At 42.3% G+C, this 27,779-nt stretch overlaps 1 protein-coding gene across 2 annotated transcripts in view; it reads left to right on the plus strand.

The window, feature by feature from the left end:
- The window catches only part of phf2 (PHD finger protein 2), a 65,171-nt gene that overhangs the window by 24,065 nt on the left and 13,327 nt on the right, over nt 1-27,779 (plus strand). For both annotated transcript variants that reach the window (XM_029125386.2, XM_029125387.2), the window contains exons 7-17: nt 873-1,035; nt 4,451-4,538; nt 5,021-5,127; nt 8,033-8,124; nt 8,988-9,077; nt 13,126-13,482; nt 14,733-14,849; nt 18,023-18,141; nt 19,988-20,163; nt 22,031-22,098; nt 26,756-26,934. In XM_029125386.2, the coding sequence (XP_028981219.2) occupies nt 873-1,035; nt 4,451-4,538; nt 5,021-5,127; nt 8,033-8,124; nt 8,988-9,077; nt 13,126-13,482; nt 14,733-14,849; nt 18,023-18,141; nt 19,988-20,163; nt 22,031-22,098; nt 26,756-26,934 (1,556 nt within the window). The remainder of the gene's footprint in view (nt 1-872; nt 1,036-4,450; nt 4,539-5,020; nt 5,128-8,032; nt 8,125-8,987; nt 9,078-13,125; nt 13,483-14,732; nt 14,850-18,022; nt 18,142-19,987; nt 20,164-22,030; nt 22,099-26,755; nt 26,935-27,779) is intronic.

Consider the following 27,779-nt stretch of genomic DNA (forward strand, 5'->3'; position numbering starts at 1 on the left):
TTATGTTATTTAGTTGGTGTTACATCGAGTGCACTGTAATGAGGATGCAGATGATTGTGGTCTATTTGAAAATGTCTGCGGGGTAAATGGGACACAGCCGTGTTTAGATCATCTGAATAAGATCAGTCCACTATGGGAGGCTTTGTGAATAATGGCCCAGATGTAAGCAGCCTGTTTCCTCAACAGCCAGGCACCTCCTCCAGGACTGTGGCACAGACGAAATGGCAGCACAAGATTTAACTGGACGTAGTTAGCCCTTTTAGATTGCAGAAAGTAATATGGTTCAATGTTTTTCTCTGGTGTGATAGACTCAACACGATAACAGACGCTGCTGAATGCAACAAACCAAAACACATAAGAGGTTGCACTACAATCCAAACACTTCTTTGGGTTGTAGTAAACAGAAACTCCACTTCTGTTTATTATAATCATATTCATGGTTCCAAAGTATATATTGTTTTGATTTGATTTGTTAAATTGGGATATTCCTCAATGAATGTGGTTGGAATTTAGTTCAATTATCCATGCGTCCAAATATAAAGAAATACAACTTTCCAGGGGGAGTACATACTTTTCCACAGTCCTGTACACCAGGTGGCAGGACTATGGAGATGTTGTATTCTGAATGAATGGAATATAATAATTTTATGGGGATCAACATTTTACCCTTTGACTGAAGCATATCTCTTTACGGAAGTTACATAATTCAGAGTCAGGTTAGGATGAACTACAAACCACACCTTTTATTCTTTACAATGTTTTACTTTGACAGAAATTACAAGCTCAAAACACCAGAAATGTTTGTGGTTCCAAAAGGCATCTGAGGAATAATTGCCCGTGTTTTATCCTGATGTTAGTTTTGATTATTTCAGGGAGAGAAGATCTTTTTCCTGATCAAGCCAACATCAGCCAACCTATCGCTGTACGAACGCTGGAGGTCCTCAGCCAATCACACAGAGATGTTTTTTGCCGACCAAGTGGACAAGTGCTATAAATGCACTCTGAAGCAAGGACAGACCCTATTCATACCATCAGGTTAGTGCCCTCTGAACGGCTGTTCTTAATACACTGAACAAAACGCAACACTTGTTTTTGCCCCCATTTATCATGAGCTGAACTCAAAGATCTAAGACTTTCTCTATGTACACAAAAGGCCTATTTCTCTCAAGTATTGTTCACAAATCTGTCTAAATCTGTGTTAATGAGCACTTCTCCTTTGCCGAGATAATTCATCCACCTCACAGGTGTGGCATATCAAGATGCTGATTAGACAGCATGATTATTGCACAGGTGTGCCATAGGCTCTAAAATGATGCAATTCCATCACACAGCACAATGCCATAGATGTCGCAAGTTTTGAGGGAGCGTGCAATTGGCATGCTGACTGCAGGAATGTCCACCAGAGTGAATTTAATGTTCATTTCTCTACCATAAGCCGTCTCCAAAGGCTTTCAGAGAATTTGGCAGTACATCCAACCGGCCTCACAACCGCAGACCATGTGTAACCACACCAGCCTAGGACCTCCACATCCAGCATCTTCACCTCCAAGATCGTCTGAGACCAGCCACCCGGACAGCTGCTGCAACAATCGGTTTGCATAACCAAAATGTCTGCACAAACTGTCAGAAACCGTCTCAGGGAAGCTCATCTGCATGCTTGTCGTCCTCATCGGGGTCTCGACCTGACTGCAGTTCGTCGTCGTAACCGACTTGAGTGGGCAAATGCTCACTCAATGGTGTCTGGCACGTTGTAGAGATGTTCTCTTCACGGGTGAATCCTGGTTTTCACTGTACAGGGCAGATGGCAGACAGCGTGTATGGCGTCGTGTGGGTGAGCAGTGTGCTGATCAATCATTCAAATTTATTTTATAAAGCCCTTTTTACAACAGCAGTTACAGAGACACCCGGACTTAAACCCCAAGGAGCAAACAACAGTAGTGTTGAATTTCAGTGGCTAGGAAAAACTCCTTAAGAAGGCCGAATTTTAGGAAGAAACCTAGAGAGGACCCAGGCTCAGAGGGGTGACCAGTCCTCTTCTGGCTGTGCCGGGTGAGATATTAAGAGTCCAATTGGAATAATAAATAAATAAATACATTTCTCTGGGCAAAATCCAGAGTCTATTTGATTCTAGACTAGGTCAAAAGTATGACCAGGTGGACAAGGACAGGGACAGCAACGGGCCCCCCAAACCAGGTACTCCACAGGTGTGGACCAGGACCTCATCTCCTCCTACAATTTTAAACTGGAGGAGACTGAGAAAAGTTAGTAGTGCATTCCTCATATCCCCCAGCACAATAATATAGCAGCATAACACCTTGGAACTGAGATGGGGGGGTCCGGCGACACTGTGTCCCTACCCGGGGGAGGCCCCAGACAGGGCTCAACAGGCAGGAAATCACCCACATTGCCAGGCATCAACCAAAGGGACACCCACCAACCGCAACCCCCCTGAATGAGGGCCGTGTATTGCCAGCAGCATACAGCCCAATTGCGCAACAGAGAGTCAACAACAAGCCAGTGACTCTTCCCCCGAAAGGCATTGGAGGGAGGGCATCCCAGTGGCGACGAGAGCCCACCTGGCAAGACAGCAAGGGTGGACAGTATCAAGCCTACTGGTCACCTTCACGCCCCTGGGCAAGGCTACACCTAATTATAAACTGTGCTGTAGAGATTAGTTTTTAGTAGACACTGGAAAGTCTGCACTGAGTTTGCATTTCTAACCTTAATTGGCAGATCATTCCACAGTAGTGGAGCTCTATGAGAAAAGGCCCTGCCGCCAGCTGTTTGTTTAGAAATTCTAGGTACAATTAAAAGGCCTGCATCTTGCGATCGTAGGTTACGTGTAGGTATGTATGGCTGGATCATTTCAGCAAGGTAAGTAGGAGCAAGTCCATGTATTGATTTATAGGTTAAGAGTAAAACCTTAAAATCAGCCCTAACCCTAACAGACAGCCTTGTTGATGTCAATGTTGTGGATCGAGTGGCCCATGGTGGCGGTGGGGTTATGGTATGGGCAGGTGTGTTATGGACAACGAACACAGGTGCATTTTATTGATAGCATTTTGAATGCACAGAGATACCGTGACGAGATCCTGAGGCCCATTGTTGTGCCATTCATCCACGACCATCACCTCATGTTGCAGCATGATAATGCACGGCCCCATGTTGCAAGAATCTGTACACAATTCCTGGAAGCTGAAAACATCCCAGTTCTTGCATGGCCAGCATATTCACTGGACATGTCACCCATTGAGCATGTTTGGGATGCTCTGGATTGGTGCATACGACAGCGTGTTCCAGGTCCTGCTAATATCCAGCAACTTCGCACAGCCATTGAAGAGGAGTAGACCAACATTCCACAATCAACAACCTGATCAACTCTATGTGAAGGAGATGTGTTGCACTGTGTGAGGCAAATGGTGGTCACACCAGATACTGACTGGTTTTCGGATCCCCCCGGACCCACCCCAATACAGTAAAACTGCACATTTTAGAGTGATGTGCTGACTAACACAAATTTAGACATATTTGTGAACAATATTTGAGAGAAATAGGCCTTTTGTGTACATAGAGAAAGTCTTAGATCTTTGAGTTCAGCTCATGATAAATGGAGGCAAAAACAAAAGTGTTGCGTTTATAATTTTGTTCAGTGTAGTTTAGTGTCTTCTGAGCTAGTCTTTTTAACAGGTTAGTGCCCTCTGAACGGCTGTTCTTAACAGGTTAGTGTACTTTGAAGTAGGGTACATATCAGGTTAGTGCCCTCTGAAGTAGGGTACATATTGGGTCAGTGCCCTCTGAAGTAGGGTACATATCAGGTTAGTGCCCTCTGAAGTAGGGTACATATCAGGTTAGTGCCCTCTGAAGTAGGGTACATATCAGGTTAGTGCCCTCTGAAGTAGGGTACATATTGGGTCAGTGCCCTCTGAAGTAGGGTACATATCAGGTTAATGCCCTCTGAAGTAGGGTACATATCAGATTAGTGCACATTGAAGTAGGGTACATATCAGGGTAGTGCACATTGAAGTAGGGTACATATCAGGTTAGTGTACTTTGAAGTAGGGTACATATCAGGTTAGTGCCCTCTGAAGTAGGGTACATATCAGGTTAGTGCACATTGAAGTAGGGTACATATCAGGTTAGTGCACATTGAAGTAGGGTACATATCAGGTTAGTGTACTTTGAAGTAGGGTACATATCAGGTTAGTGCCCTCTGAAGTAGGGTACATATCAGGTTAGTGCCCTCTGAAGTAGGGTACATATCAAGTTAGTGCCCTCTGAAGTAGGGTACATATCAGGTTAGTGCACATTGAAGTAGGGTAAATATCAGGGTAGTGCATTCTGAACTAGTGTTCTTGACAAGTTAGTGCACTCAGAACTAGTGTTCTTGACAGGTTAGTCCACTCTAAAGTGTAGGGGGTGTAGGATTATCAATCTTGCATGTGTGTTCCAGGTTGGATCAATGCAGTACTGACTCCAGTGGACACGCTGGCGTTCTCTGGACACTTTGTCCACAACTTGAGTGTTGAGATGCAGATGAGGTAAGACTGTATTATCAGTTTAAAAAGACATATCTGACAGATAGATTGACTGTATTATCAGTGTTTAAAATACATATCTGACAGATAGGTTGACTGTAATAGCAGTGTTTAAAGTACATATCTGACAGATAGGTTGACTGTATTATCAGTGTTTAAAATACATATCTGACAGATAGGTTGACTGTAATAGCAGTGTTTAAAGTACATATCTGACAGATAGGTTGACTGTATTATCAGTGTTTAAAATACATATCTGACAGATAGGTTGACTGTATTATCAGTGTTTAAAATACATATCTGACAGATAGGTTGACTGTAATAGCAGTGTTTAAAGTACATATCTGACAGATAGGTTGACTGTATTGTCAGTGTTTAAAGTACATATCTGACAGATAGGTTGACTGTATTGTCAGTGTTTAAAGTACATATCTGACAGATAGGTTGACTGTATTGTCAGTGTTTAAAGTACATACATCCTCCAGAGCATACGAGGTGGAGAAGCGTCTGAAGGTGAACAGTCTGACTCCGTTCCCCAACTTTGAGACGGCCTGCTGGTACGTGGGACGACACCTGCTGGAAAGATTCAAAGGTACTTTCTCTTTTTCTCTGTTTCTTATCTGTTTCTTTCTCTGTTTCTTTTGTTAGGCTATTTATTTCTTTGATATGTATTTCTGTCCATGGATCTACAATGTGTCTTCCTGTTCATGTAGCTATGATGCATCTTCCTGTTTGTGTGTAGCTATGATGTGTCTTCCTGTTCATGTGTAGCTATGTTGCGTCTTCCTGTTCATATGTAGCTATGATGCGTCTTCCTGTTTGTGTGTCGCTGTGATGCGTCTTCCTGTTCATGTGTAGCTATGATATTGTACGTCTTCCTGTTCATGTGTAGCATTGATGCGTCTTCCTGTTTGTGTAGCTATGATCTGTCTTCCTGTTTGTGTAGCTATGATGTGTCTTCCTGTTTGTATAACTACAATGCATCTACATTTTGTGTGTAGCTGTGATGCATCTTCCTCTTCATGTGTAGCAATGATGCGTCTTCCTGTTCATTGTAGCTATGATGCGTCTCCCTGTTCGTGTAGCTATGATGTGTCTTCCGGTTTGTGTAGCTATGATGCATCTTCCTGTTTGTGTGTAGCTTTGATGCGTCTTCCTCTTCATGTGAAGCTATAATACTGCATATCTTCCTGTTCATGTGTGGCTATGATGCGTCTTCCTGTTCGTGTGTAGCTGATGCGTCTTCTTCTTCATGTGTAGCTATAATACTGTATATCTTCCTGTTCATGTGTAGCTACGATGCATCTTCCTGTTTGTGTAACTATGATGTGTCTTCCTGTTCGTGTAACTACAATGCGTCTCCATTTTTGTGTGCAGTTATAATGCGTCTTCCTGTTTGTGTAGCTATGATGCGTCTTCCTGTTTGTGTAGCTATAATGTGGCTTCCTGTGCGTGTGATGTGTCTTCCTGTCCTGCCATGGTGCGTGTGATGTGTCTTCCTGTCTTTCCATGGTGTGTGTGATGTGTCTTCCTGTCTTTCCATGGTGCGTGTGTCCTTTGTATGGTCTGCTCAGCAGATGGGGATCTGGATGCTCCAATATTATTACCATCATATAATTTCTGCATGGCCTCGTTCACACATGATTAGGTTCATAAGGCCTGGCAGTCACTGGCTCTCTCTCTCTCTCTCTCTCTCTGTATCACTCCCTTTCTCTCTCTCTGTATCGCTCCCTTTCTCTTTCTTTGCCTCCCTCCCTCTCTCCCTCCCTCCCTCTCTCTCTCTCTCTCTCTCTCTCAGATTTGCTCCCTCTCTCTCATTCTCACTCTCCATATTGCTCCCTCTCTAACCATATCGCCCTCTCTCTCCCTGTCCCTGCATTTTAACTCCTCTCAGCTGGCTACAGAGCTCTGTTTATATTTCCACTAAACTATTTTTCTCTCTGCTGTATTACGGCCAAATTGCCTTCTTATGATCACACTGCCAACATACGGGATGGGCCGTCCCAAATGGCCCCCTATTCCTCCAACATTAGAGTGCCCAAATGGCCCCCTATTCCCCCAACATTAGAGTGCCCAAATGGCCCCCTATTCCCCCAACAGTGTATTGCCCAAAGGGTTCCATAGGTAATAGGGTGGCACTTGGAATGCTTCTATATAAGACCATAGTGGTTTATAGCTAATTATAATGTATGACTCATCTATTTCAGTGTTGAGGCTCAGTATGTTGGTTCAGAAGTGATGAAAAGCTCAAAATGTTGCAGAACCTCAACTTTAATTAATATAGCAGATAGTATCCCATATTCTACATAACAGCTATATCTGGTCTATTAAATAATATTTTATATATCTATATATCATAATTTCTGTAACTAAACGACCCGTAGCAGGACGTGTCACAGGCAGAATCATATGCATACTTAGACAGGAAGTTGTTTGATTTTCAGGGCACCTGTCAGGCTTGGCAAAGGTTGGCCCTCTCTTCCAGACCCTCATCAGTGGAGTGCAGTGAGAAGCTAAAAGCACACAGGAGCTAGAGGCACACAGGAGCTACAGGCAGACAGGAGCTAGAGGCAAACAGGAGCTAGAGGCAAACAGGAGCTAGAGGCACACAGGAGCTAGAGGCACACAGGAGCTAGAGGCACACAGGAGCTAGAGGCAAACAGGAGCTAGAGGCACAAAGGAGCTAGAGGCACAAAGGAGCTAGAGGCACAAAGGAGCTAGAGGCACACAGGAGCAAGAGGCACAAAGGAGCAAGAGGCACAAAGGAGCTAGAGGCACAAAGGAGCTAGAGGCACACAGGAGCTAGAGGCAGATAGGAGATAGACGGAGACGAAATCTAGATGGAGACAAGATCTAGATGGAGACAAGATCTAGAGGCAGTGTGCATAGACTGGAAAGGGGGAGGTGGTAAAGGGGAGAAGGAGGTATGTGTCTATATTATACAACGTTCAACAGTAACATGCTCCAGGAGTTTGCTGAACTAGTCAGATGTAATAATTATTTTTTTCTCCCATTGTTGGTCCCAATTAAACAAAGAGACATGGTTAGATATGTATCCCGGTTGTTAACATGGTGACAAATAGAGCTCTGAAAGGCTGTATATGAAACATGATAATGTGGATGTGTTGTGATTTGTTTGGCAAGAGAGAGAAAAACTTCTGTATGGCTCCTTATATTTCCATCAATGTTCTCAGAGTCAAAGGTTAACAGATTTTTATTTTTAACCTTTATTTTAACAGGTTGAGGTTAAAATACATCTTTACCAAGAAACGGCACTCAGATCTGTCTAAGTCTTTCAGAACATAACCTAAAGAGTTGCATACGTTGCATGGATGTGGAAATCTTGTTTGTGTACCAGTAGTTAAAGCATGCTGTTTACATCTGACAACTGATTGTACATTGTGCATGTAAATTTAGTTTGCACTAGTTTCCCTAATTTCTCTAAGCAGGCTGATGCTATTTGAGTGTCAGAGCCTGACAGCGTTCTCTCATTGCAGGTTTGCACAAGGCCAATAAGCAGCCAGCTCCGTACCTGATCCATGGAGCTAAGATCATCAATGGGGCATTCAGGGCATGGACCAAGAAACAGGTAACCTTCCTGAAACATCTACACATGGTATTTACAACCTAAACTCCTTGAATATACTGTATCTTACAAAAGTGAGTACACCCCTCACATTTTTGTAAATATTTGATTATATCTTTTCATGTGACAACACTGAAGAAGTAGTGAGCGTACAGCTTTTATAACAGTGTACATTTTCTGTCCCCTCAAAATAACTCAACACTCTGCACTCATACATCTATTTCCCAAAGACAACCTCTGGATATGACGCTGAGCATGTGCACTCAACTTCTTTGGTCAACAATGGCAAGGCCTGTTCTGAGTGGAACCTGTCCTGTTACACCACTGTATGGTCTTGGCCACTGTGCTGCAGCTCAGTTTCAGGGGGTTGGCAATCTTCTTATAGCCTAGGTCATCTTTATGTAGAGCAACAATTCTTTTTTTCAGATCCTCAGAGAGTTCTTTGACATGAGGTGCCATGTTGAACTTCCAGTGACCAGTATGAGTGCGATGACACCAAATTGAACACACATGCTCCCCATTCACACCTGAGACCTTGTAACACTAACAGATCACATGACACCGGGGAGGGAAAATAGCTAATTGGGCCCAATTTGGACATTTTCATTTAGGGGTGTACTCACTTTTGTTGCCAGCGGTTTAGACATTAATGGCTGTGTGTTGAGTTATTTTGAGGGGACAGCAAGCTGTACACTCAATACTTTACATTGTAGCAAAGTGTCATTTCTTCAGTGTTGTCACATGAAAATATATAATTAAATATTTACAAAAATGTGAGGGGTGTACTCACTTTTGTGAGATACTGTAGATGCACTGCAGCATAATAAAAATAAGGGTTCTGTAACAAAAACATGATTTCCCTACAGGCTCTGTTGGAACATGAAGATGAGCTGCCTGAGAACATGAAGCCCACTCAGCTCATCAAGGACCTGGCAAGGGAGATCCGGATCTCAGAGGTACCCCTGTTCTTCCCTGCTATATACCCTGTTCTTCCCTGCTATATACCCTGTTCTTCCCTGCTATATACCCTGTTCAACTCTGCTATGTACCCTGTTCAACTCTGCTATGTACCCTGTTCTTCCCTGCTATAAACCCTGTTCTTCCCTGCTATATACCCTGTTCTTCCCTGCTATATACCCTGTTCTTCCCTGCTATATACTCTGTTCAACTCTGCTATATACCCTGTTCAACTCTGCTATATACCCTGTTCTTCCCTGCTATATACCCTGTTCTTCCCTGCTATATACCCTGTTCAACTCTGCTATATACCCTGTTCTTCCCTGCTATATACCCTGTTCAACTCTGCTATATACCCTGTTCAACTCTTCTATATACCCTGTTCTTCCCTGCTATATACCCTGTTCAACTCTGCTATGTACCCTGTTCAACTCTGCTATGTACCCTGTTCAACTCTGCTATATACCCTGTTCTTCCCTGCTATATACCCTGTTCAACTCTGATATATACCCTGTTCTTCCCTGCTATATACCCTGTTCAACTCTTCTATATACCCTGTTCAACTCTTCTATATATCCTGTTCAACTCTGCTATATACCCTGTTCAACTCTGCTATATACCCTGTTCAACTCTGCTATATACCCTGTTCTTCCCTGCTATATACCCTGTTCTTCCCTGCTATATACCCTGTTCAACTCTGCTATATACCCTGTTCTTCCCTGCTATGTACCCTGTTCAACTCTTCTATATACCCTGTTCTTCCCTGCTATATACCCTGTTCAACGCTTCTATATACCATGTTCTTCCCTGCTTTATACCCTGTTCAACTCTTCTATATACCCTGTTCTTCCCTGCTATATACCCTGTTCAACTCTTCTATATACCCTGCATGAAGGTGTTACTCTTAGGTATACAACGGTACAGTGGGCCAACGGTTAGGTACTTAGCGCGGTTTGTGGGTCTCGGTAACGGTACGGTTTCGGTATGAATTACGTCATCATGTTAAAAGTTTCCACTCGAGTAGCCGACAGTTGCAAGGCTTGCAGGCTATACTTTGTTTAGGTCTTCTTACCCTCATCATCACACTGAACCAGAGTTAATTTCTTCAACAAAAAAGGCTATGATAATATTCATAAAACACCTTCAATGGCAGTCGATGAGATGGGGCTCTTGTATATCCTGTAATATACAAGAGCCCCATAAGTAGCAAAAAAGTATATTCATACAAACCAGAACATTTATGTAATTTCTATCCTTCACCAATCATTGCATTTTTTATTCCAGCTATCAACTGATCAAATATAGAAATATTATCAAACTGGACATTTTACAAATAATTAAAATATAAAAACACAAGCCAATATGAATGCTTTACTCTTCATTTGGTTATTTTCTTTTCCAATAGTGAAGAATTGTGAAATCATGAAGATAAAAATAATTAACAATAAATTGAAACAAAAAATGTATATTATCTAACTGACAAAATACAATCACACAAGCAAAGACGGACACTTAAAAATCTTTACATTTGAGTACTTGTGTGTTCATCTTTTTGGTTTGAAAAAAGTTAACAACATGCTAACGTTTGAGCTAACGTTGGCTTGCTAGACAGTACTGTAATTCGATGGGAACTACCAAAGCGATTTTAGCTATATGACAGATAGTTATCTATCTGCTTTGTAAATACGCTTACCTGAGATTCCTTGTCCAGAAATGACCACGGTGCTCCAGAAATGATGTACGAACTAAACTGATGTTTAACGTAGTCGTGCAGTACCGTTTGCTTGCTGCAGTAGCTAGTTAGCCAGGTATACCTTAAAAGAAAACTTGCGCTACCTGCAGTAGTTAGCTAGGTATATTACAGTCATGACTACATCAGAACATTAATTATCTTAAACTGGAGTAAAATAAACCTGTTATAGCCACCGGTTATGTCTGCTGAGATACTGTAAACGTCTGACAATTATTTAGGAGTAAACTATAACGAACAAGAAATGGCGGGACGCTCGAGGTGTGGCACATTTGCGCGTGCAGTTTACAATTTGTGTACGCATTCCGTCTGTTTTGGGAGATTATATAGAACTATTTGAATTGGTCTGAATTGTGGTGATTGGGGAATTCTTGTGACTCTAAAGATCTTCAGGTGAACTTTGAAATATTTGGAATACGTGGTTTCCGATGTGGTGGCAGTAAGGACATTGTAAGCAAAGTGCGTTGTAGCAACGAGGAGTTAATATTTCCCGGTTGTAGTTGCTTTAGATCGTTACCAAACTGGTACGAAAGTTGTTACATAGTCAGTACGTCCTGTAATTACGTTTCTGCTACACCCTGAGCAGGTAAGGAAGATTACCAATTATGTGGTCATAATTTCCTTCAGATAACGCTGGAGTTACGTAGGATCTTTACCAAACCGGTACGTAAGTAGTTACCTTGTCAGTACGTCGTGTAATTACGCTCCTGTGACGTGCGGAGGAGGTAAGGAAGATTACCAATTATGTGGTCATGCAATAACCTTCGGATAACGTTGCCACAGCGTCATGGCATTACCAATCCATCACCAATCCATAATGTCAAGGTTGGTCGTGGTTACGTAACGAGTTAGCTGGGTTGTTATTTTTGTTTTACGTATTTCATCAAATCGCCCTCAATTTATATCCATGTTTTTACTGTAAAAAAAAAAAACAAGACATTATGGGTTTTCACTATTTTAGACCGATAAAATCATTAGCTACGGACATCGTTTTTCATCTTCAAGGAAATAAACAAGTCGGTGTATAACAAGAAACCAGGCGCTGCAGGCTATTAACAACCAATTGGAAGAGGGGGAGGGTGTTCTATTTATTATATTCTTCTCTAAAACATTCTGATATATTCCATCAGCCTTACCTGATATTGTGTATAGTTCCCATAAACATTTTAGACACGTATCAGTATGGATTTACGGAGTATATACGCAATACTTAAAAACATGTACAACCCACTTGCAAGATTAATACTGATGCTAGCTTGCTACAATATGTTGTGAAAGTTATTATATTCACATAAAATAGATTGTTGTAACTGACTTCGCTGTTGTAACTGACTTCATTGGACGAATACATTCATACATTCGTGTTTTAGAATTGTTAAAAAAAATGTCACCTTACAGAATCAGTGATTTTTTTTCGCATTAATTCTTGCCCTCTATCTGCAGATGAATGTGTTCTTTCACCAATTTGTGACTAGAATCAACAAATAATGTTTATGCAGAAAATGTGCTGGTAGAACAAGACTGTATGTTTACATGTCAGTCAGTGATTGATTTAATTAAAACGGCTCACTGTTTTTGTCGTTTGACAATAACTAGACTAAATCATTATTCAAGTGATAAAAGTGTGACTAAAACTTTAAAATATTTTAGTCTGAATGACTAAGACTAGACTAAATTAAAAAAGGGTGCCAAAATGAACACTATTAAATGCTGAATCCAAAATGTTTCCACACAGTGGATTTGAAAGACTGTGGTGCCTCATCAGATTTGCTTCTCTCTGTCTCGCTAGTACTCGCCATTGGCGCGCTGGAGCTGAGATAATATATTTTTTCCTTTCCTCTCTCTTCATGGGGCGCCTTTATGGAGTTTTTTTTACTGAGATATCATTGCAGATCATTCATTGGTTGTTTAAGGGGGAGGGGGTTGCCGTCACTGCGATTGACACATTTCGAGACATTGCTGTGGAGTGACATTTGTCAGCTCTCAGGAGCCCCCTAACAGCCTGGGGCCCCAAGCAGTCGCCTGTCTTACCTGTTCATAAGCTACGTATCTGATTCTGGGGATCTGAATCTACAACGTGAGTTTAGTCAACAGCGCAATAAGCATGTTTTGGGAATTATAGGAAAATGACCAGCATATCGTAACACTGCGGTTCACGTTTGCGTATTGAACCGTAGTGGGCTAACCGAACGATTCGATAACATGCTGTGTTTCATTGCCTCCCTAGTCACTATACAGTAAAACGTGTGTGTTATGTATTGTGTGAACACCTTGGTAAGTGTCTTTTGTCCCTGCAGAATGCGACTAAAGCCATTAAGAGTGAATTGAGCTCCAAGGCTCCGGTTGAGGAACCCCCTCCTGCCCCATCGGAGCCTGCCTCTCCCTCCAGCGACCCCTCACCCTCCCCTCCTCCCCGGGATAAACCAGCCAGGAAGAAGGCCCCCAAGCCACCCAAGATGCCCAAAGCGCCCAAACCGCCAAAGGTCCCGAAAGTGAAGGAAGGAGGAAAGAAGAAAGGGAAGAAAGAGAAAGAGGTCCCTCCCCCTCCACCCCCACCTCCATCCAAGCCCTCCAGCCTGGCGGCTCTAGAGTCTCATGCCAAGGACATCCTCAGCAAGATGGACCAGCCCAAGAAGGGCAAAATGGGGGGAAAGGTAACCCTAACCTCACTTCTGATCAACCCATTTAACCTAGTTCCACCCCTCAGTCTGGATGGACCAGTCCAACAAAAAGCTCCTTTACTGTAGTTTTGTTCTATGTCATATACTACTGTAGTATATGTTCTATTTCCCTGTTAATCAACAAAAAAGATACCAGTACATTTTTTGTTGTAATTTTTTCAGTCCACATGTACTTGTCAGCAAAGAAGGAGCCAAACAACCAGGTCAAGCTGACAGAAAAGCAAACGTATCTGGTTGAGAGGGTTTCTCTTGATCCCTTGGTACTCCTCCAGTCAGCTGTTATAGCCGCTACCATACTGCACCGCTGGCCCTGGGGTGTCTATGTGTGTGACCATTTAGTTGCATCTGGGTAGCATTTTCCTTTATAAGAGTTAAATGCACACCATTCTACATGACCACAATGCTGTGTCCCATGTGGTCTGTGCTTCTAGGTGAGATGTTTTGCATAATAACCTTGTTATAGGAACCCTTGTCAAATGTATATAAAATGTAGGCATTTAAATCACTGTTCCATTGGGGCTAAACTTTCATCATAAGCAGCCTGTGGAAACCTGTATTGTCCTCCACATCTACACCTGGCCTAACCCATTACACATCTACACCAGACCTCAATCATTACACATATACACCAGACCTGACCCATTACACATCTACACCAGGCCTAACCCATTACACATGTACACTAGACCTCACACATTACACATCTACACCAGACCTGATCCATTACACATCTACACCAGGCCTGACCCATTACACATCTACACCAGGCCTAACCCATTACACATTTACACCAGATCTCACCCATTACACATCTACACCAGGCCTAACCCATTACACATTTACACCAGACCTCACCCATTACACATCTACACCAGACCTCACCCATTACACATCTACACCAGGCCTGACCCATTACACATCTACACCAGGCCTGACCCATTACACATCTACACCAGGCCTAACCCATTACACATTTACACCAGACCTCACCCATTACACATCTACACCAGGCCTGACCCGTTATACATCTACACCAAGCCTGACTCATTACACATATACTCAATGCCTGACTCATTACACATCTTCTCCAGACCTGACCCATTACGCTGGACAGTGTGCGCACATCTGTTTCACCGGTGCTGTCCCAACACGAGTGATTTGCTAATCAACTGCCTGTTTATTTGTACAGTGAAATGATCTGAGCTCTCTCCCTGCTCCTCCAGGCGGCTAAGAACGTCTTAAGCATGTCAGAGAAGGAGACCTGTAAGCAGAATGATGTGGAGAAGTTTGAGATCCGAGAACAGAGTAAGAAGCAGACGGAAGCCAAGTGGAAATACAAGGTAAGATTTTTATTCACAACAGTCTGACGTGAGGCAATTTTATATACAAGAACCATTTGAGTGTGGATGTTTCAGGTAAGATACGTAGTATACATTCCTAAGGATGTTTTATTTGGAAACAAAAACCAAGTTAAGGTTAATTTAATGTAAGATACAGAACTGATTCAGTTGGAAATGTAAGATAAGATACAGATTGTCCTTAGTTAGGTTATAATAATTTGTTTAGGTACCAAACAGTTTGAGTTATGTAAAAGAATGAGACAAAGATAAATCATGTCAGAACTGTTTCCGGTTTTAATGTGACCTATATACAATTCAATGGAAAAACAAACTGAAATCTTCGAGGGGGAAAAATGTAAAATAAAAACCTTACAATAATCTGGTTGCATAAGTCTGCACACTCTCTTATAACTGGGGATGTGGCTGTTTTCAGAATTAACCAGTCACATTCAAACTCATGTTAAATAGAAGTCATTACACACCTGCCATAATTTACAGATTAATCACAAATAAAGTTCAGCTGTTCTAATAGGATTTTCCTGACATTTTCATAGTTGCATCTCAGAGCAAAAGCCATGATCCGCAGAGAGCTTCCAAAGCATCAGAGGGATCTCATTGTTGAAAGATATCAGTCAGGAGAAGGGTACAAAATAATTTCCAAAGCATTAGATATACCATGGAACACAGTAAAGACAGTAATCATCAAGTGGAGAAAATGTGGCACAACAGAGACATTACCAAGAACTGCATTTCCCTCCAAAATTGATGGAAAGACGAGAAGAAAACTGGTCAGGGAGGCTTCTAAGAGGCCTACAGCAACATTAAAGGAACTGCAGGAAGTTCGGGCAAGTACTGGCTGTGTGCTATAGGTGACAACATTCTCCCATTTTCTTCATATGAATGGGGTAGAGTGGCAAGATAGAAGCCTATTCTTACAAAGAAAATCATCCAACCCGGCGGAAGTTTGCAAAAACAAACATAAAATCCCCCAAGAGCTTGTGGGAAAATGTGTTATGGTCTGATGAAACCAAGGTTTAACATTTTTGCCTTCCAAAAGGTATGTTTGGCGCAAAAACAACACTGCACATCACCCAAAGGACACCATACCCACAGTAAAGCATGATGGTGGCAGCATCATGCTTTGGGGCAGTTTTTCTTTAGCTGGAACCAGGGCCTTAGTCAGGGTGGAGGGAATTATGAACAGTTCCATATACCAGGCAATTGTGGCACAAAACCTTCAGGCGTCTGTTAGAAAGCTGAAGACGAAGAGGAAGTTCACCTTTCAGCACGATAACGAAAGCACACATCCAAATCCACAAAAGCATCGCTTCACCAGAAGAAGATTAACGTTTTGGAATGGCCCAGGCAGAGCCCAGACCTGAATCCAATTGAACATCTGTGGGGTGATCTGAAGAGGGCTGTACACAGGAGATGTCCTCGCAATCTGACAGATTTGGAGTGCTTTTGCAAAGAAGTTTTTTGCCATGTTAATAGACTCCTACTCAAAAAGTGCTGTAATAAAATCAAGTTTAAGGATGTGCACACTTACGCAACCAGGTTATTGTGAGTTTTTTAAATTTTCCCCCTCAAAGATTTCTGTATGTTTTTCAATTGAATTGTTCACGTTATAGGTCACATTAAAGGTGGAAAAGGTTCTGACATGTTTGTCTCAGGGGTGTGTAAACTTTTGATATCCACCTTTGGTTAGTTTGGGGACAGACATGTTTGTGGTAGGTTAGTTTGGGGTCCGTTGTTTGAGTTAGGTTAGTTTGGGGTCCGATGTTTGAGTTAGGTTAGTTTGGGATCAGACATGTTTGAGTTAGGTTAATTTGGGGTCAGACATCTTTGATTTAGTTTAGTTTGGGGTCAGACATGTTGGAGTTAGGTTAGTTTGGGGTCAGACATGTTGGAGTTAGGTTAGTTTGAGGTCAGACATGTTTGAGTTAGGTTAGGTTCAGAGAACTTGGAGTTGTGGTTGTCTTGGCATACTATAACAACCAATGTCTCAGGGTAAACATCATAATGATGCTTAAATGTAAAAATAAACCTGATTTAAGCTGGATTCCATTTGTCAGATGCAAGTTGTTTTATTCTCTTAGAGCCTGAGAAGCTGAGTCCAACCCAGAGAAATGTGGGATCATCGTATCGTGATTAACACGCTGGAGATCAAAGTAATCAGCTAAACTAACACTGCGGCTTGATTCATAATTAGAGTACTGGAACTGTTCATAATTTTGAGAACCATGGCCCTGCCAACCGGCCCAGCCCTCAGAACCATGGAATTACACTATGTCATATATCACTATATTCCTCACATAAGCATTCACATATGCTGCTGTGAGTTTTGCTGATTCTTTCCAAATGGCACTCTATTACCTATCTTGCATGGGGCTCTGTTCAGTAGTAGTGCTCCATGTAGGATACAGTCCGCGGTTTGGAAAACAGGCCTGCTCTAATGTTGTGTCATTATGGCTGGATAACATGGGATGGTTCCTGGAGGAAAGCTTAGGGGTGAACGGAAGACATTAGTCGGCTTTAGTTTCATGGAAACTCGTATGCCAAAGTGTTTGGGTTGGAATGTCTGTAGTTTGTCCCAGCTGCATGGTCCCCGTGCAGAGCTGCTGCAACTCAAATATTACCAGATGGGCTAGTGACACAGAGGCAGACACATGGACCATCTAACACCCGGTCTTAGAGTGAAAAAGGCCCCAACATGACTGACACGAGTCCGGTGATTTCAAAAACCTTATGAGTACACCACATGGTCTCAGAATGAGGTGGGCAACCTATGGCCCACGGACCAGACCTGGTTGCAGACACAGTTTCACCAAATGTAAAATAAATAATATATTCCAGTAAGAAATAATATATTCTAAATTAGTTTGAGTAAATAAAAAGCACACCCAGCTACTCTTAAATACTTTAAAACCTGATAAAAAGTATATTGAAACATCACATTTTTTCAGAACTGCCCTTTTCCAGGTAGTACATTTGTAATTTCTATAAATACGTATGGCCCCTTTTGAATTTCAAAAATCCCGATCGGGCCTTCGAGCCAAAATGTTGCCCACACTGACCCTGTTCTGGAAGGTCATCAGGCGACATTCTCTAGACTGCCAGCCCATAGCCAGACTCAGCCTAGGAGATTGTCATTTACCATGAATCTTTTACAGAACAGTAAACCAGACTCCCTACTGAAGATGGAAACTGAAGAGCACAAGTTTGAGAGAACGCCGCTGTCGGGCAACAGAGACAAATTTGCCTTTTCAATGACACACCACAAGTTATTAGGGTGAGTACCGCAGCTGTGTGGGGTTGTTATTGTCTGTTTTTAGGTGTTGGTGTGTTTAACTATTAATCTGACAATTATTGTTTTAAAAAAATAAATACTAACTCTTACAAACAACTGAATGAACACTTTTAATGTAACTTCTTAACATGATAGATTTTTTTTTTTTTTTATAATGCAAAACAAAATGCAAAAACAAAGGGCCTGTAGCTTAAATAAAAGTGCCATTTGTGCCAAAAACAAAAATGTTTTGCTTCAGGGTTAATATATTGCAGATTTTGATAATTGACCAATTAATCAAATAAATCAAAATTATTTATTTTATAAAGCCCTTTCTAAATCAGAAAATGCACAGTGGCTAGGAAAAATTCCCTAGTAGGGTCAAAATTAGGAAGGCACCTAGAGAGGACCCAAACACTGAAGGTCCTGAACCAATCGGTTTTGATGATGAAAGGCAAGGGAGTATCTGACTTAATTACCAAAAAACACTTGCATTTATGGTTTGTGGTTTTGTCTGACATCTTTGCCGTAACAATATCTGACAATATCTTTAATCATTTTCATATTTCATAGTTTGGGTTTCTACTGGCTAACAATGGCTAACTGCTTATGGTTACCATGATTATTATTAATTAAATTCTTTGCACCACCAATGTTGCCAGCCTTATCTCTGGACTTTACAGGCTTGAAGTCAGAACAGCGTGGCGTAACATTAGCATTGCATTAAACGCTGCTGGTGAAGGCATTAAATCGATGCTTGAATAAAGCCCAGCCACCCTGCGGAGAAAGCTCATTTCGGCCGCCTGTATCCGGGATCTTGTCCTTTCGGTCATGACCCAAAGCTCATGACCATAGGTGAGAGTAGGAACGTAGATTGACCGGTAAATCGAGAGCTTCGCCTTGCGGCTCAGCTCTTTCTTCACCACGACAGACCGATACATCGACTGCATTACTGCAGAAGCTGCACCGATCCGTCTGTCAATCTCCCGTTCCATCCTTCCCTCACTCGTGAACAGGACCCCTAGATACTTAAACTCCTCCACTTGAGGCAGGCACTCTCCACCAACCTGAAGTGGGCAAGCCACCCTTTTCCGACTGAGGACCATGGCCTCGGATTTGGAGGTACTGATTTTCATCCCCACCGCTTCACACTCGGCTGCAAACCGTCCAAGTGCATGCTGAAGGTCCTGGCTTGAAGGGGCCAACACGACAACATCATCCGCAAAGAGCAGAGACGAAATCATGTGGTCCCCAAACCTGACACCCTCCGGCCCCTGGCTGCGCCTAGAAATTCTGTCCATAAAAATTACGAACAGGGTGAGAAGCTCGGTCACCCGGGAGGAGCTCAGAGTAGAGCCGCTGCTCCTCCACATCGAGAGGGGTCAGCTGAGGTGGCTTGGGCATCTGTTTCGGATGCCTCCGGAACGCCTTCCTGGGAAGGTGTTCCGGTCCCGTCCCACCGGGAAGAGACCCCGGGGAAGACCTAGGACACGCTGGAGGGACTATGTCTCCCGGCTGGCCTGGGAACGCCTCGGTGTCCCCCCGGAAGAGCTGGAGGAAGTGTCTGGGGAGAGGGAAGTCTGGGCATCCCTGCTTAGACTGCTGCCCCCGCGACCCGGCCCCGCGGAACATGATGATGCTTGAATAAAGCTCTAAAGAGCATGCCACTAGTCGATTTATACCTCCTGCTCTATATAAAATCAATGAACAGAAAAACTAGCTACGGTACAGTACGCATGTACTGAATCTACCTCCAATGGTAGAGGTTGACGATACAATCTAGTCTTAGTGTGTACTTGTGGGTGATCGTGTGTGTGTGGGTGTTAATGCTTGTGTGTTTCGGTACCAGCTCCAAGCTGAAGCCCCAGACCAACTCTGGTGTGTTCAGCTCGTTACAAAACCTGAAGGAGGACAAGGGCAAGCCGGTGAGAGACGAGTACGAGTACGTGTCAGACGAGGGGGAACTGAAGATAGATGAGTTCCCCATCAGGAGGAAAAAGAACTCCATCAAGAGAGACTTGTCCTGTGAGTCCTTTTTTTATGTGGAAATTACTCCTACTATCAAGTACAGGGAAAGGCACTACTATGGCCAGCTCAATGACTAACTCAATGATCAGCTCAGTGGCCAGCTCAATGATCAGCTCAGTGGACAGCTCAATGATCAGCTCAGTGGACAGCTCAATGATCAGCTCAGTGGACAACTCAGTGGACAGCTCAATGATCAGCTCAGTGGACAGCTCAGTGATCAGCTCAGTGGACAGCTCAGTGGACAGCTCAGTGGACAGCTCAATGATCAGCTCAGTGGACAGCTCAGTGATCAGCTCAGTGGACAGCTCAGTGGACAGCTCAGTGGACAGCTCAGTGGACAGCTCAATGACTAACTCAATGATCAGCTCAGTAGCTCAATGATCAGCTCAATGATCAGCTCAGTGGACAGCTCAATGATCAGCTCAGTGGACAGCTCAGTGATCAGCTCAGTGGACAGCTCAGTGGACAGCTCAGTGGACAGCTCAATGACTAACTCAATGATCAGCTCAGTAGCTCAATGATCAGCTCAGTGGCCTGCTCAGTGATCAGCTCAGTGATCAGCTCAGTGGACAGCTCAGTGGACAGCTCAGTGATCAGCTCAGTGGACAGCTCAGTGGACAGCTCAGTGGACAGCTCAGTGGACAGCTCAGCATTAGGAAACTCAATGCACAGGTCAATGGGAACCTCAATGGCACCAAATAATGCTAATCGTAATCAATGAAAATTATAGAACTAGAGAATATTACATTACCTCATATCCCAGTGTAGTACTAGAGAATATTACATTACCTCATATCCCAGTGTAGTACTAGAGAATATTCCATAACCTCATATCCCAGTGGAGTACCAGAGAATATTACATTAGCTCGTATCCCAGTGTAGTACAAGAGTATATTACATTACCTCATATCCCAGTGTAGTACTAGAGAATATTACCTTACCTCGTATCCCAGTATAGTACTAGAGAATATTACCTTACCTCGTATCCCAGTATAGTACTAGAGAATATTACCTTACCTCATATCCCAGTGTAGTACTAGAGAATATTACATTACCTCATATCCCAGTGTAGTACTAGAGAATATTACCTTACCTCATATCCCAGTGTAGTACTAGAGAATATTACATTACCTCATATCCCAGTGTATTACTAGAGAATATTACCTTACCTCATATCCCAGTGTAGTACTGGAGAATATTAAACCAATAGGAATTCAAATCCCTGGCCAGTAAACATGCATGTGGGAACACAAATTCTTGTAAATTGTCAAAAATGAACAGATGAAAGCGTGTTTAGATTATCTGTACAGTAGAGCTATGAAGATCAAGCCTTGATCCACTGCTAGCTTCAGATTGGAAGTATGCTTCAGATTGGCTGTATGGAGAGACAGGAAAAAAAATCACTGTAGCTTATTGGCTCTGAGCCACCATTTTGTTTGAGCTACATTCTTGTAAAATATAGCTATTGAAAATAGGCATCCATTATTGCTATAAACCAAACTTGGTGCTTATTGGTCCTGGACCAATAAAAAGGCAACGTTCAAATTTGTCAACATTACTACAATTTTTTACAAATAAATCCATAAAAAGCAGATTGCAGATTGATAGCAGAATTATCTGTACCATGATGCATTGTGATATTTGGTAAAAACAGTAAGGGGGCAAGAAGTAGTTAATGTTTGGACAGTGTGTCCAATTTCTCAGTGGTGCTGTGGGGGCTGATGCTGCTTGTAGCTGTAATTGTTAATTGATGGATTTGCTAGCAAGATGTTGATTGAATCTAGCTTCTCATTGGACAGTTGTTGACTGACTAAATTCTAGTTAATTTGTTGTTAATCGACTGTCTTTTATCTTTCTGTTCCAGTCCTGTCAAGTATCAAAGAACCAATCCAGCCATCCAAGAAGCCAAAGCTCCTCCCCTCTGCTGTCAAGGTATGTACAGTCGTGGCCAAAAGTATTTTCATCCCGAATAACTCGCGTTGTCTCAAAAATGTGTTGAAATTGACCACAAGGTATAGTCTCCAAAATATTTTTTATCACAGAACCTTTGTTTTTGATTCAAAACCTTATATATCTTTTTAAATCAAAAACATCTTTGTTCTACAAAGAAAAAAATACAGCCTGGTTAAATAACTATACTCAATCACTTCCTATGGTCAACCTCTGGCAGTTTTACCCACACGTCTTGTGCAAACTGCTTCACTTTTAATTTGAAGGGCACCTCCCAACTGTTATCAGATCACTTCAGTAGGATTTACCTGGACTCATTGTTCCACGTTTTGAATTGAACCATTCCTGGGTTGTTTTTCTAGGGATGCACCGATATATCGGCCGATTATAGGCAAAAATAATAATAATAATAATAATATAATAATCAGTATCTGCTCATTGCTTTAAATTTGCCTGATCTTTCAGACCAATTGTGCTTCCCAGCATTTCCTCTGTGTTCATTTTACAGTGGCAATTTTAGCCTCCACAGCAAGAAAAAAAAATATTCCTAACATAAATTCCTGATTCTTAGATGCATTAATTGCATTTTCTTGGTATATAAATTATGTGTTGGGTTACAGCACTATTCTTTATGTTGTTGAGAGCCTTGTGCTATTGTATTCATGTGCGACTTGAAACACAGAACACACTATCGTCAGATCCAGACAATTAATTCAGCACAATTTACGTAGACCAGGTGCGCGAGCAGCTTCAGAGTGTGCACAGTCTCCAGTAGGAGAGGGAGTGCGCTCAGCAACAACGTGTGCATTATAGTAGTCTACCGGAGTGGAATGTTGAAGGATTCATTTTAGAGGTCAAGATACTTCACTCAAAAATCTCCTTTCTATTTTTCCGTTGTTCTATTCACACGCTTGATGGTTTTCAATTTTCATTTGAGTTTAACGCACTACTGCTATCAATGACGTCAAATTACCTCAGGACAGTCAGATTCTAGTCAGCTAATGAGTGGCGGCAAACAGACGCACCTGCCGTTGTCTCTGTTTCCACGGTAACCTCCTTTCAGGCCCAACTGAACATTTCCAATCTGTGATATTTTGGCTTAGATAGGTGGGGTGACAAGATCTTTTGTAAATTGAGCAGCAATGTACCTTTTTTTCTTTGGATCCTTACACCGCATACTCGTTCTGAACCATCTTCAGAAACATAGCAGATTTAAACAAAATGACTCCTTCTGAACCTTCTTCAGAAACATAGCAAATTTAAACAAAATGACTCCTTCTGAACCATCTTCAGAAACATAGCAAATATAAACAAAATGACTACTTCTGAACCATCTTCAGAAACATAGCAAATATAAACAAAATGACTCCTTAGCAAATGAATCCAAAGACCCACAATGGTATTTGTTAAAGCTGTTTTGAGAGTTAAATACATTATCTACCTTATTTACTACCTTTATATCAAGGCATTGTATAATGTATAATTACAGAAATTGAATTTATCTTATAATGTTCTTATAGTGTTCTTTTCTCTGAAGTCTTCATTTTGTTTTGTGTAAACATAGAGATGGTGTGCTTTACCAAAAAGCTCTTATTTATTCTCATCTGTCCACGAAGGTTGTCCCAGAAAGATTGTGGCATGTTCAGGTCTGTCTTGGCACACTGCAGTCATGATTTCTTATGTCCCTTCTCCGTGCAATAGAAAAAAAGGTGAAGCTATTGTACCGTGTGTCTGAAGTTCAGCTTAAATCTGTATGGCGGTTGATCAAGGTGCATTTTTCACCTTTCGAACAATCTTTTACTGCTATGTTAGATCAAGTTGTGTGTTGCAGCCACGGTCAGGGATTTTGACTAGCAGCATGACCCTAACGTCTTGTTAACATTACGTACAGTGGAAACAGGAACATCATGTTCTCTGGAGATTAACTTGTAGCCTTGAGATTGTAAATGCTTGGCTACAATCGTGTGTCAGACCTCCTTATGTAAATCGCTAATTGTCTTTATTTTCTCCATGCTCATTGCGGCACAAACAGTGACACAAAACACATTTTCTCTATTCAAACTGGCTTTCATATTGACTTTCATATTGCAGGCACTTCTCACCACAGGTGAGAACAGGTCCATAATTAAGAAGATTCACTAGAATTATTTGTTGCTGCTTCCCGAAGGTGCCAATAATACAATAATATAAATTATGTATGGAATAAGTACAAATGTAGTGAATTTTTCAGATTATATGTTTTTGTTCAAATGCAACTCAGAGAAATGCCAATGTGCAGACTAAACAATTTAGAATTATTTTAATGAAGTGCCCCATTACATAAGACCACAACTGTAAGCTACTTCCCGTCAGCTCCTAATGTTAGCTCCTCCCAATCAGCTCCTATTGTTACTTCCTCCACATCAGCTCCTAATGTTACTTCCTCCACATCAGCTCCTAATGTTACTTCCTCCCCATCAGCTCCCTAATGTTGGTTCCTCCCCATCAGCTCTTAATGTTAGCTCCCCCCAATCAGCTATTGATGTTAGTTCCTCCCCATCAGCTCCTAATGTTAGTTCCTCCCTATCAGCTCCTAATGTTACTTCCTCCCAATCAGCTCCTAATGTTACTTCCTCCACATCAGCTCCTAATGTTACTTCCTCCACATCAGCTCCTAATGTTACTTCCTCCACATCAGCTCCTTATGTTACTTCCTCCACATCAGCTCCTAATGTTACTTCCTCCCCATCAGCTCCCTAATGTTGGTTCCTCCCCATCAGCTCTTAATGTTAGCTCCTCCCAATCAGCTATTGATGTTAGTTCCTCCCCATCAGCTCCTAATGTTAGTTCCTCCCTATCAGCTCCTAATGTTAGCTCCTCCCCATCAGCTCCTAATGTTAGCGCCTCCCTTTCAGCTTCTAATGTTAGCTCCTCCCCATCGGCTTCTAATGTTTGCTCCTCACCTCTGTTCTCATGTTAGCTCTCACCTCTGTTTTCAGTAATAAAGTACAATGTACATAGAACGACTGAAAAGCATATTTAGTTTGGGATAAGTTGAGGTCAGTTGGTGTCAGAAGGGTATAATCTGGTTAGCATAATGCCAAGATCCCCTTGTGTGGTCCAAATTACACCCTAGTCAAAGTGGATTATTGAGTGGGGAAGGGCCATTTGGAACTCAGGCTGGCATTTCTACATCAGCTGTCCTATTAGCCAGCTATCATACAGAACTAATGACTTTAATTACAGCTTGATATTTACATTTCTATGTCCATGAAGAGAACAGCCTAATGACGGCTTCTAAGAACAGAATAGTCAGAGGAAAACATTCTAGAATATCCTCCCCTTCCATGAGGTCCTTAATGAATTCCGTGTGGTCGTTTAAAAAACAGTCATGAAGCAATAGAGATCACATGTGTGTATGTACATGTGTGTATATAGTGTGTGTATGTGTGTGTGTGTGTCCCAGCTTCTTGAATAGACGCGTGCTGCTTCTCTCCCATATTGGTGAGACCTAAAACAACAAACAGTGTGAATCAGAGCAGCACTCAGCAGCACCGGGCCAAGGAATACCACACACTGATTAGCTATGGCCATGGCTGATGCACCAGAGAGGCAGATGGAGACAGACAGAGAGGGAAAACTAGGCCAGAAACACAGCTGGTTGCTAGTATATCTTAGTGGATGGGGCTGGGCAGTAAGACCTTGGTTACGACAAAGTAGGAAGAAGCAAAGCTCCAGGTCGCTTAAAAAACTAAGCAGCGTGATTGTCCTTGACGACACATGCAGACCTGCCATTGAGGCATTGCTAGCAACAAGCATCCTTCTCTTTCCTGGTTGAGGATTGACAGCTTCTGGAGAGCTGACAGCTTCTCTTGAGTTTGATGATCTGATCAGATATAGCTCACACCCCCATGTGTTTCCCACCAGACGTGACTAGAAGGATTTATTCGGTCTACAAATGAGTATTGTCATAATCACACATAATCCCTTCCCTCCTCAGTTACTGAAATGAACAGCAAAATTACCTCTAAACAACATGGCAGAACTGGGACTCAAGTACAGTAAATAAAAAAAAATACGCACAAACTCTGACCATAACACACTTAATCTAACTGGCAAAATCGACACGTTGCTTTCAATTGTATGGTTGTACTGTAAAAGTGTTTTATTGTTATTTTTCTGTCACTATGTCATCTGTTAAGTTACATGTCATGTTGGTATTTTATGGGGACCCAAGGGGGAGTAGTTGCTTTTAAGGGGTTCCCATTAAGTAAATGATGGGTCAGAGCTATATCACATGACAGTATATGTTTCAGTATAATTACATTGTGTTTTAGTGGGATATTAACATTATGTTTCAGTATGTACAGTATGGTTGGATTTCAGTGGGTATAATTACTTTGTTTGAGTATGTATATTACAGTTAAGTTTCAGTGGGTATAAGAACAAAATTTCAGTATGTATATTACTGTTATGTTTCAGTGGGTATAATTACTTTGTTTGAGTATGTATAGTACAGTTAAGTTTCAGTGGGTATAAGAACTTAGTTTCAGTATGTATATTACAGTTATGTTTCAGTGGGTATACTTACTTTGTTTCAGTATGTATAGTACAGTTATGTTTCAGTAGGTATAATATTTTGATCCTTTTCCCTTCTCAGAAGGCTGACTCGTCAGATGAAGAGTCACTCCACATTGACACAGAGGTCAAACCAGAGGTCAAACCAGAAGTGAAAGGTCGTAACTCCAAGGTGAAGAAGAAGGCAGGTAGCGCAGTGGGTATCCTCGACCTGCTCCAGGCCAGCAAGGCAGTGGGCGGCATCGACTACACCGCGAACAGGTAGACAACAGGACTCACACCAGCCAACACACACAAACAGGTAGACAACAGGACTCACACCAGCCAACACACACAAACCGGTAGACAACAGGACTCACACCAGCCAACACACACAAACCGGTAGACAACAGGACTCACACCAGCCAACACACACAAACAGGTAGACAACAGGACTCACACCAGCCAACACACACAAACAGGTAGACAACAGGACTCACACCAGCCAACACACACAAACCGGTAGACAACAGGACTCACACCAGCCAACACACACAAACCGGTAGACAACAGGACTCACACCAGCCAACACACACAAACAGGTAGACAACAGGACTCACACCAGCCAACACACACAAACAGGTAGACAACAGGACTCACACCAGCCAACACACACAAACAGATAGACAACAGGACTCACACCAGCCAACACACACAAACAGGTAGACAACAGGACTCACACCAGCCAACACACACAAACAGGTAGACAACAGGACTCACACCAGCCAACAAACACAAACAGGTAGACAACAGGACTCACACCAGCCAACACACACAAACAGGTAGACAACAGGACTCACACCAGCCAACACACACAAACAGGTAGACAACAGGACTCACACCAGCCAACACACACAAACAGGTAGACAACAGGACTCACACCAGCCAACAAACACAAACAGGTAGACAACAGGACTCACACCAGCCAACACACACAAACAGGTAGACAACAGGACTCACACCAGCCAACACACACAAACAGGTAGACAACAGGACTCACACCAGCCAACACACACAAACAGGTAGACAACAGGACTCACACCAGCCAACACACACAAACAGGTAGA

This window comes from Esox lucius, chromosome 2, assembly GCF_011004845.1.
Source record: "Esox lucius isolate fEsoLuc1 chromosome 2, fEsoLuc1.pri, whole genome shotgun sequence".
NCBI classification, from domain to species: Eukaryota; Metazoa; Chordata; class Actinopteri; order Esociformes; family Esocidae; genus Esox; species Esox lucius.